General features: G+C 53.3%; 1 protein-coding gene across 1 annotated transcript; it reads left to right on the top strand.

Moving 5' to 3' along the window:
• Window positions 1–1,887: 1,887 nt before the first annotated feature.
• Window positions 1,888–7,408, top strand: DRC10 (dynein regulatory complex subunit 10; the record flags this gene model as incomplete). Its single annotated transcript, XM_082491749.1, has 4 exons — window positions 1,888–2,580; window positions 3,882–4,115; window positions 5,821–5,892; window positions 7,127–7,408. The coding sequence occupies 4 exons, from the start codon at window positions 1,888–1,890 to the stop codon at window positions 7,406–7,408; spliced, it is 1,281 nt and encodes a 426-aa protein (XP_082347875.1).
• Between the last annotated feature and the right edge of the window lie 3,063 nt (window positions 7,409–10,471).

Raw genomic sequence — 10,471 nt, 5'->3', positions numbered from 1 at the left:
CCTGAATGCAGAGTTCTACAAAGTAAGCGTTTAAGAGTACAGTTAGGGTAATTTCTTAGTTGCTGGTGTTCTGACATTTCAAATCCCCGTCAGGTTCTACATTCTGCCTGATTTAATATTGCAACACGGTCTAAATTTCCGCAACCCCAGCCTGCCTGAGGCGTGTGAACATGCCGTGTCCTCGGAGGGCATTTCAGCGCGCCGTGCCTGCCCTGCTGCGAGCTCTCCTCGCCAGGGCCCCAGGGAAAAGACTCTGTGTCACAGCCAGTGGGTGCCGTGGATGGCTCGGCCACCAAATCCCTCATCCGCCCGACACCTCTGTCAGTCCGTCCGTCCAGCAGCTGGGGGGCCCTTCCCCATGCCAAGTGGCACAACCCTCAGGGCTCCTGGGCACCCTCTCATTGACACACTGCCCCTACTTCATTTTTGCTCGTTTATGACTGACCCGGGAGACTTGATCTCGAGGGGTATAAAGTTTATTTTCCATCTTATTTTTAGGACTCTCCAGAATGCATTGCCAGCAGGCCCAGAGAGAACGCTGCTGTGAGCACACACCGCTCGGGATACCTCTTCCCCGCCATACAGCTGTTAGAAAAGCAGAGTAGGAGCTTTCCCTCTCCAGAGGCGCGGACTGCTGACTCCTCGGTCTCGCCTCCCCGAGCCCGCGGTCTTCGCCGACAAGATGGCGGCTCACCCCCCCTCACTCCGGCTCGGGGCTGCGGGGCTTCTCATTGGACAGCGGCGCTGCCCATCAAGAGAGAGGAGACTCTGAGGTGCGGGAGCCGCACGGGGCGGGGCAGGCGCCGATCGCCAATAGGCTGTCGGGAAAGGCCCCGCCCCTCCGCTTGCGTTGCCTAGCAATCGGGGGACTCCGGCGGCGGCCGGGTGGGCTGGGGGCGGCGGGAGCGGGAGCGGGAGCGGGAGCGGGAGCGGGAGCGGGAGCGGGAGCGGGAGCGGGAGCGGGAGCAGTGCAGGAACCGGAGGCAGCCCGGGACCGAGCCCCCCCTGCAGCAGACGCCTGAGATACCCCCGACTCCCCTGGGCCGCTGTCCCCCAGGCCTCGGGCCTTTCCTCAGACGCACCCCCCCCCCCGCCTCCCACCCCGGATCCTCCTGCCCCGGGCGCCCCCGAGCCTCCTGCCCCTCACCCGGGGGTTCCCCCCTCCCCTGGGGTCCCCCCCCTCCCCTGGGGTCCCCCTCTCCCTGACTTCTGACTCTCCCACAGCTGGGGGTTCCCTGGGTTCCCCTGGCACCCCACTGCCCCCAGACCCACACGGTGGGGACCTTGCTCTCCTCATCAGCTGCCCTCTGCCCCCTCACTGCCCCCTCCTCCTGCCCTTGTCCTGGCCAGCGCAGCCCCTCTGGGCACCGAGATCCCTTCTCCCACCTCATCCCTCTGGCCATGCCAGGCCTGGAAGGATGGAGGTGCGTGTTTCACACCGGGAGCCCTCCCCTTTGCTCCGAGGTGGCCCCAGGGACCCACAAGCCCCTCTCCACACACCTCTAAGGACTGCAGAGCTGCAATGCATGCCTTCCACCTTAGAAGGAGATGGAAGCTTTCTCCCCGCCACCCTTCAAAGCGAGGAGTCCATTACTCTCCTCCCTTCTCAGGGGTGTTCAGCAGCCTCTCTGCATGACTCCATGTCCTGACCCTGTGCCCAGACCCAGGGAGAACTCTGGCGTAATCTGAAACTCCCTCGTTTTCCCAAACCATATTGTTTCTCTAATGCTGTCACCACATTTTCCTTCTAGAGATAAAATCTGAGAAAGAAGAGTATGTGACAGAAGCAGCAGAGATGTTCTCTGACTGAGTCTCGGCCCTGTGTAGGAGATGTCATGTTCTTTCTAGACCTCAATGCGTTCAACGCACAAGTGTTTAACTGAAGCCATGACAACAGGGGATCCAGCTGGGCTCCAAGTATCATCTCAGGACACGAAGCAAAGAGACAAGCCCCTGGCAAAGGGCATTGCAACTCCAGAGAAGGCAACAATCACATCAAATGCCATGAAGATGTTAGATTCACGTCGGTTAAAACCTGATAGCATTGAGACAGAAAGAATCATAACTGTCTTGGATGAGACAATTGCCAAGCTGGAGCTGAGCAGTTTGATCCCACATATTATCAACTCTCTGGACAGGTTTGCTGATATGCTGGGACCTGAGATCACAAACAACCTGATGGAGCACCAAAAGCTTTCACAGGAAATGGAGCACTTGCTTTCCAGCTCTGAAGAAGAGGATACCATGAGAGCTGAGGAACAACGGGGCTGTCTCTGCTTGCTAGAGCAACGTCTGAAATGTTCCGTTAGAAAGATACTGAGACTCTTACTGGCCAACCCTTTGCTTTGCCAGGCTCTGAAATACGAAGTCCGGGCAAGAGAGTCACCAGCTGAAGTGTTTATCAAAGCCTTTGGGGAGTTCAGGAATTTCATGTTTGAGAGATTCTTGACTAGTCCTGTGGAAGAGGAAGAAAAGACTCGGTTCGTGGAAGACATCTCCCTCCAGATTAAGAAAAACACTGAAGCAACCACAGCTTTACAGGCAGAACTGGCAGCAGCAATCCGGACTCGAGAGGAGGAGGTATGATATTGTGGGAATGTGTTTTCCAACAAAGCATTACTGAAGCAAAACTTTGGTAAGCTAAAAAATGATCTCTTTCTTGCAGTTCCTAAAGAGGAAGTTCCAGAAATTATTTCTAAACCAGATCCTAAATTTAAAGATACTATTTTCATTGTAAAATATAATGAAAAATGCTTATTCCGTGCATGATTGTTTTTTTAAACTTGAATTTGGCATGTTTTGAACCTGTTCATACCAGCCAACTTGAATGACAAGTCACTGAGTTTAAAAAGGAGCTGCAAGACAGGCACAAATTGCTGTGGTAGTGTTTTGGCAGGGCTACAATGTCAGCTGCCAGCGTGAGACTTCCTTCACTGCTGATGAAATGATGAAAAGTCATTCCAGGGAGAGATTGCTCTGATTAAAATCCATTTTTAATATCTGCTCTGTCTTCACTCTTGCTTAAAATCAACATTTCTGTGACTTCCAACTCTGTAATACTAGCTGCCTCAGAGCATTGGTGATTAATATGTGATTATATGCATTCTTCATTTTTCCAGTGAAGGCGACGGAGGTACAGACAAACCAATGGGCATTTCTCAGGCTCCTTCTGTGAGTCTGTGGCTGTGCCAGCATCCAAGCGCCTGAACTCCTGACAAGCAATCCTTTGTTTTATACGTATGCTTTTCTTTCTCTTTCCTGCAAGAGGGGTCGGAGGGGAAGGTTTTGTCATGTGCTCACTGTGCTGAATGGTGCTAATGGAGACAAGAGCTTGCTTTCCCCACTCCCTCCGCTCCTTGGAGATCTGTGAATCGAGACACTTGAGATTTTTATGCGCAATTTGGCAGCTTGTCCGGGGCATCATGAATAAATCTGTTTCACTGGTCCCAGCTGAGGATTTCTCTTGCAGGCAGCACACTGAGCTGCGTCCCCTGCTGCGTCCCCAGACAGTCACTCTGAGCATAATCCAAAGCTCGAGGGAGCCACGGGGCTCGCTCCAGTGGCTCTGATTTTGGCTCTTCTTCAGATGGCAGTGCCAGTGGGTCTCAGTTTGGCTTGTTCATTCTCTACCTTTATTCACAGGCTCACAGAGAAGCAGCGGGGGAAGGTTTGAGAAGCAGCCGGGGAAGGTTTCCAAAGCACCCTGCGCAAATCTAACTGTTCCCTGAGCCAGCAGTGGCAGGTCCCTGTTGCTACCAGATCAGCAGGGTGTCTTCTTAGATCTCCTCCACCTTTGCAAGGGTGCCTTACTTCTCCTGCCCACCTTATGCCTCACCGGCATTTCTCAATGGTATTTTTTTTGTTTTGTTTTCTGGGTCTAGATTCACAAGAAGGACAATGTGATTGAAGACCTCAAAACCAGCATGCAAGATCTGACCAAAGATTGCAAGGCCGGCATCCAGCAGATCAAGCAGGAAGGGGAAAAACAGCAGAAAGAGGAGCTGCAAGCCTCCCAGGCCAGGTGTGCCAGGCTCCAGCGGGACATTGACGAGCTAGCAGCACAACTCAATGCACTTGTACTGGAGCATCGAGCATCAGAGCTGGCTCTTAGAAAGGTAAACAGGAGGAGAGCTCTAGAACAGGAGATTTAAAACCTTTTGTAGCGCTGTCAGGTCTGGCTGCTGGCAGTGGCAAGTAATTACTTGGTACCTGCTAGTTCCTGGCAGGATGCACATGCTGTTTGTCGGAGTGTACCTGCTCTGTCCTCATGCTCTGCTGATTCCAGTGGAAAGCAACCCTGCAGTTACAGCAGGGAAGTAGCCTGCTCGCAGGTCCTCCTCCTGCCTGCTGATCTAGGTCTGAAAACACCTCTATACAGCACTGTGATATTGCGTGCTGGAGAGGTCATGGTCCAGTCAGAGTGCCGAGCAGCAAGGCCACAGCAAAAAAGGCAAGGCGCATGTTAAGAAACAAGGGATTTGGTGTAGGGTAAGCAGAGCAAACATAATATTGGCTTTACATAAAGCCATCTTTTAGAGTTGATTTAGTCAAGGTTGAGCACAGCTGATGGCAGGAGCTAAGCAGTTCTACTCTGTCTGGCACTTTGCTGAAGACACGAGCCAAGGAGTCGGGTTGAGTTGAATGAGGAGGAAATGTGATTTATCACAGTGCTGAGAAGATACAGAAGGAGAAAACAGGAGCAGCCCGCAGGCTCAGGCCTCTGCACCAACAGCTCTGCCCTGAGCAGAGCATGCTGGTGACACAGGGCACAGGGAGTGTAGAAATGGGAAAAGAGCATTTTCCCCCCTCGTTTTGCTCCTTCTTGTTAGTTACTTCCAAACAAGTGCTGGCCTCCCATAGGCAGGAGAGCACACACGGGTGATGGCATCTCTCACTCTTGCATTGGATGATGCAGAGCGAAGTGGCAGTGGGCCCTGACAAAGCATCAAATGCAAGTTAGAGCCGCAGTACAAAATCCAACCTCTACCTGTTTACACCCCCTTTAACGGAGTGGCTTTGTCAAGCAGTTTCTCCTGAGGCTGCGTGCCCTGGCAGTATTTGTTGATGAGTTCTCAGCTCATTCTAGTGCTCAGGTAGACAGATTTACCGACCACAGAGGTCTCCTTTCCCTGTCCTTAGCACGTGCCCTAGCTCTGGGTGGCCCGAGATTGTACTTGTGGTCTAAATAGCTGAGGTCTGACCTCATGATGGCCTGGGAGCCCTTGGGTAGTCCTGGGTCAGTGTCATGCAGGAAATCATGTGGCACTTGTGATGGGCTCTCGCTGATCTTTCTCCTGATGATTCCACGGAGCACAGCTACAGCAGCTTGGGGTAAACTGCCCATAGCTGGTTATACTGCAGTATAACCACTGTTAAACTGTTTTACAGCTAGAAATGTCTCTTTGTTTAAAAGGCACCATCTTTTGAGTACTTCCTGTCCCACTCTCATGTATAGCCATTCTTTATTGCTTCAATTTTAGGGTGGTTGCCCCAGTTTGTCGATGACTTGCCACATTCCATCAGATGCGTTCATTTCCTACTGTGGTACGCACCTTTCAGATGTGTTCCTACCCTCAGCCCTCACCCAGCTCCATGTTGTAAACCCAATAAGGCCCTTTTGGCCTCAGGGAATGTCCCATGAGAATCCCCAAACCAGGCCAAACAAAGTATGTGTCAGCTGAAGGAAGCTTGCCACAAGGAGAGGTTGTTACACTCAAATATAATGATGTTGGAGCTCAAAGCCACACAGTTTTCTAACTCTGGCTACTTTTTACAAGGCTTCAGGTGCCTGCGAGGAACCTGTCTTGTTTTGTGTTTCAGAGGAAGTGCAGAATGGAGATGGAAATTGGGAACTGGATCCAGAAATATGACACACACATGGGAGAAAAACAGGTATCCTCTTTAAAGTGCTTTGCTCTCACCTGTGGTGATACGTACATGTAGATGCCTGTCTGAACGGACACGTGGCTCTTACACAGGAGACTATGGAAGTGAGGGGCAGTTCTCCATCCAGGAGAAGCACAGGCTTTAGAAGGACAGGTATCTTTGTCCTGCCTGTGTGTTCAGGAGTTCTCTGCTGCTTTGACTTTAGAAAAAGTTACATCTGTTGCTAAATCCCACAGTATTTGGGAGCAGATGTGTTGCCACATTCTGTCAAACACATCCACCTGATGCTAGGGAACAGGGCTTTCACTTTTGCTCCAGTCCTCAGTCCCATTGGCCCTATCTGGTGTCCAAATCATACTCCTGTTTCTGCTGGCCCCCTTGAGAGATGTCTCTTGAGTGGTAAGAAACTGAACAGCCTGCCTAGCTGCTTTCCTGTTCCTGCCCTATTTATGCAGATGAATAAAAGCTGCTGAATTACTAACAAAGCAAAATGTAGGGAGTGGCCTAGAAGCTGGCTGCTAATTGGAAGAATGGAACCCCCTTGTCAGGTGTTAAACAATGTGATTATTGGGGTTTGCTGTCTGCTGGGTGGCTGGAGCACCACGTCACGGCAGGTTAGGGGCAGAACTTGCTAAGGCAAACACACATCCACCCTGCTGGTTCCCCTAATCTTCCACCTCCGTGTGGCTTCTTCAGAGGCATTAGGAAAGGTGTAAACTGCTGCTGAGCTTGGAAGTGCAGTAACACCATTAAAACTACCTGGTTTTGGCCTTTTCCAGGCTGACGTGGTCTGGCTCTTCTCATGCTTCCACCAGTGGACAGCATATTAGCTGGGCTTTGGTGCCGCTCATCTAAATGCCTTCTTAGCAAAGCTGTTAGCTCAGGCTCTGCCTTACCCGAACTGCAGCGACATGTCCTTTTGTGCAGAGCATCCACACCTGCGTGTGTGTTACCTGGTCTGAGTTCCCAGCTGAGGGTGGATGCTATCTGCAACACAGGGAGAATTATGAGAGTATGTTTCAGAGGAGCATAAAGATATTAAGACCTGGCATCTTGTGAAATTGCCTGAGTGCTGGGCATGTGCCTCATTTCTGAATCCCTTTGGAAAGGCTCAGCTCAGCTCAGCTCCTAGTCGTGGTTCTGCCTGGATTCGGCATGGGTTTAAGAACCTAGGGATGTACAGGGAAGAGCTGCTGAATGCCCTCAAATTTGCTGTACCTGGTATCTGCTGTCTTGGTAGGCTGAGTATGAGGAGGTTCATGCTGCCTACACCAAGGAGAAGGCCCAGGTGTCCCTGCTGATGGAGAAACGTGCTACACTGCTCCAGGAGTATTCCCAGATTGAGGAGGAGCGCAGGATCCAACAGGAGAAGGAGGAGCAGGCATTGAAGGAATTCAACACCATGACCCGTGCTGCCACCTGCATCCAGGCCTTCTGGAGGGGCTACTTGGTCCGGGTCCTCTTCAAGTCAAAAAGGAAGAAGAAGAAGAAGAAGGGCAAGGGCAAGAAGACCAAGAAATAAAGCACAAAACCTATTCTCTCTCCTCCTGGCAAAGCTGCTGACTCCACTGGGGCTGAGCTCTTCCAGATAAAAGCATTAGATTTGAGAGAGCATTTGCATTAAGGCCCAAGCTCTCCAGGGCTGGGGCTGCCTCTCATAGTTGGAGTGTATTGAAGCACTGGTGTGAAGACATGTCTCACCATTTTAGGTTTGGCTTTGCCACCTCTGCAAGGAGGAGGATGTCTCCTGATGAAGGGATTGGGCCAGGAGCGCAGGTTCCTGTCTTGTCTCCCTGGCTTTAGGCTCCTTGCTTGTGTGTCAGGGTCCCATACTGTTCTGACTGAAGGTGGCGATAAATTAATTCCTGGGGGCAGGATGAGGCCCTTCATCTAACAGGGTTTCTCCTCGTGTCGATTGGAGAAACCGTGTCCCTTTCTGCAGGAGGGAGCTGCAGCACCAGTGCTAATCAGTGAGAGAAGGGATGGAAGTCCTGACTGGGCATCACCCCTGGCAGTTTGCGTTTTTGGGCAGGGGTCATGCGAAGGGTAGGCTGTGGCGCAGCCCAGCTCGTGCCCCGCTCCCAGTCCCACGTCGCTCCCTCAGCCAAGCAGCAAACTGGGCCCTGTTTAATGCAGATCCCTGTTTTGACAGCACGCTCTCCTCTGGATTCTCCAGTGTGTAATGTCCCAGGAGCACACTGCAGCCTTTCCCTTTCACAGGGGAGTCAAGTGTTTTCACTCCCTTGGTCGCCCATTTTCAGTAGTTACGTAGCAACTTCATACCACAGAGCTCTTTACCCTTCTGCTCACTAGGGCTGAAATTGGGCATGAGTACAGTCGCGTATAAAGTACTATGTCTTATTTGTTTCATTTTTTAGGGAAACTAGGCTGTTATGTGTTACCGTATAGGCCTGGGCACCTCCTCTCACATATCCTTTCATTTAACAAGGCTGGGAGCAAACAGCATTTTGGATCTGGGCTCCCAGTGACATTTCTTCGCCCCTGACTTCAGCGGTCCTCCCTCGCAGCCTCCCTTCCCAGGGGAGGGCAGTGATGCTGGCTGCAAAGCCCAAACAGCCACCAGGCTCCAGTCCTCGGCTGCCCCTCTCCCTCTGCTCGTAAATGGGTACCTACAGTAAAAGGGCTGAGATGCTTTTTACCACCTAATGCAAACCAAAGCGGAGAGGGGGCTGTTTTGCTAAGGACGAAGAGTTGCTCAAGGGCTGAAATCGCAGTGAGGGGGAGATCCCACAGCAGTGCACCGAGTGCTGGACACAAGGACCAGTTAGATTTGTCCTTGACTCTATTTGGTTAAAAGTCATAGGGTCAGCGTGACCATAACGTGCTCAAATACACATCACAGGATTTTTGCCCTCCACTGTCCAATCTGCTGCAGGGCCTGATCCCAAGCGGGTGCTGGAATCACTGAGGAATCACACGGATGGGACAGGCAGGATGAGGTGAGGCCCCTCTCTCCTTAGACATGGCTGGAGGAAATTTCTTTCCTTATTTGCGGCCACAAGAGATGCCAGGATCTGTGGAGAATTTCAGGTGTCGGTACCCATGTGGGTAGTTTGGGGTGCATTTGCATCAGGAGGGACGCTCTTCAGTTTACAAAAACCCACAGCCCTTCCGTTCTTGGCAGAAGGTCTGGACATGCTTTTAGATTAGAGGATGTCGGGTTGTTGCAAGGGCTGTTGGAAACTGATTTTGATGCCTCCCTGTCTCAGAGTTTGTCTAAGTCCTCCAGATGTTGCCTCACCTCCAGATGTCAAAGCCTATCTGGAGAGGCGTTCAGCTGGGTGACAGAACACCTTCTGATGGGAGAATACCAGCCTTGGGAGTCCAAAGTACTCTCAGACTGTTTCCAGACATAGGAATTGCCCTCAGAGCTGCCTCAGTATCTGCTAGTGCCAGAGGTGCTGGCGCTCGTGGCTGAAGGACTCTATGGGGAGTCTCTTTAGAATGGCAGGAAACACTCAACTACCTTCAGGTGGGGCAGAAGCAGCTCTATCCAGAGCAGCGGATGGAGTTTGCCTACTTCTTTCTTCACCCCAGGAGCTGCCTAGCCCCGACCCTTGGGCTTGGAGCCAAGTGTGCTTTGTCAGAGATGCTTCCAGGGCTGGCGACAGGGGCTGGGGGAGCCCCTTCACCCACACCTCAGCCACGCGAGACCCCAGCGGGGCTTGGCAGGAGCTCCTGGTTCGGGCTGCCCGTGCTGGCAGGGCTGCCATGAGCGAGCAGGCAGAGGCGCACGTGCAGGTGATGGGCGAGCAGTAATGCGATCAGGGGGGATCAGAGCAGATTACAGAGATCAGAGAAAGGCGATCCCCCGGGGCCGGGAGGGCGGGGGTGCGAAGGGAAGGGGCCTCGGCGGACGCGGGGACTCGGCAGGGCAGCATCTGCCACAGGTCCCCATGGTGCTTCGCTGGGTTCTCCGTGGAGAGCGAGACATGACCCTGCTCATAAAAACCAGGGTGGTGGGGAGCGGGTGAGGGGGACAGGACTTCTCCTCAGGGCTGGGCTGTGGCAGCACCTTCCCCCCGGCTCGGCACTGCCACCCCTCGTGCCGAACCACTGCCCAGCGCTCACACAGACATCTCAGAGGTTGTCCATGTTTGCTTGCTGGTTTGCGTTCTTCACCAGGTCATCCTCTTCCCAAAACACCTTTAAGAGTGGGGGTTTTTCAGTTGTTTTTAGAGTGGAGCGTTGGAGCAATGGTGGGCCGTGGGGCTCCTCAGGCCGCAGCTCTGTGGCTGAGCTGCATAAACCGCCCCGACCCTCTCCAGAGCTTTTTCCGACACTCCGTCGAGGCACCGACCGCCACCCGGCTGTAAAGGAAGGGTCGGCGCAGCGAAGCCGCGATACCCCCCCCCCCCCCCCCCCCCGGTGTCGGCGGGGCCGCGAAATGGCGGCGGGGGGTCAAAATGGCGGGGGGGGTGGTGGTGTGGCGGCGCGCGGGGGGGGGGTCTTCCCACCCCACCGCCAGGGGGTGCCCGCACCGCGCTGCCGCCTCACGTGCTCGCTCCCCCCCCCCCGCCCAGTCCCCGTCCCGCGTCATGTGATCGCGCCGCCGCCACTCCCC

This window comes from Vanellus vanellus, assembly GCF_965231255.1.
Source record: "Vanellus vanellus genome assembly, chromosome: 16".
In the NCBI taxonomy this organism is placed as follows: Eukaryota; Metazoa; Chordata; class Aves; order Charadriiformes; family Charadriidae; genus Vanellus; species Vanellus vanellus.
The sequence above is the reverse complement of the archived record's forward strand: the minus strand, read 5'-3'. Positions and strand labels throughout refer to the sequence as shown.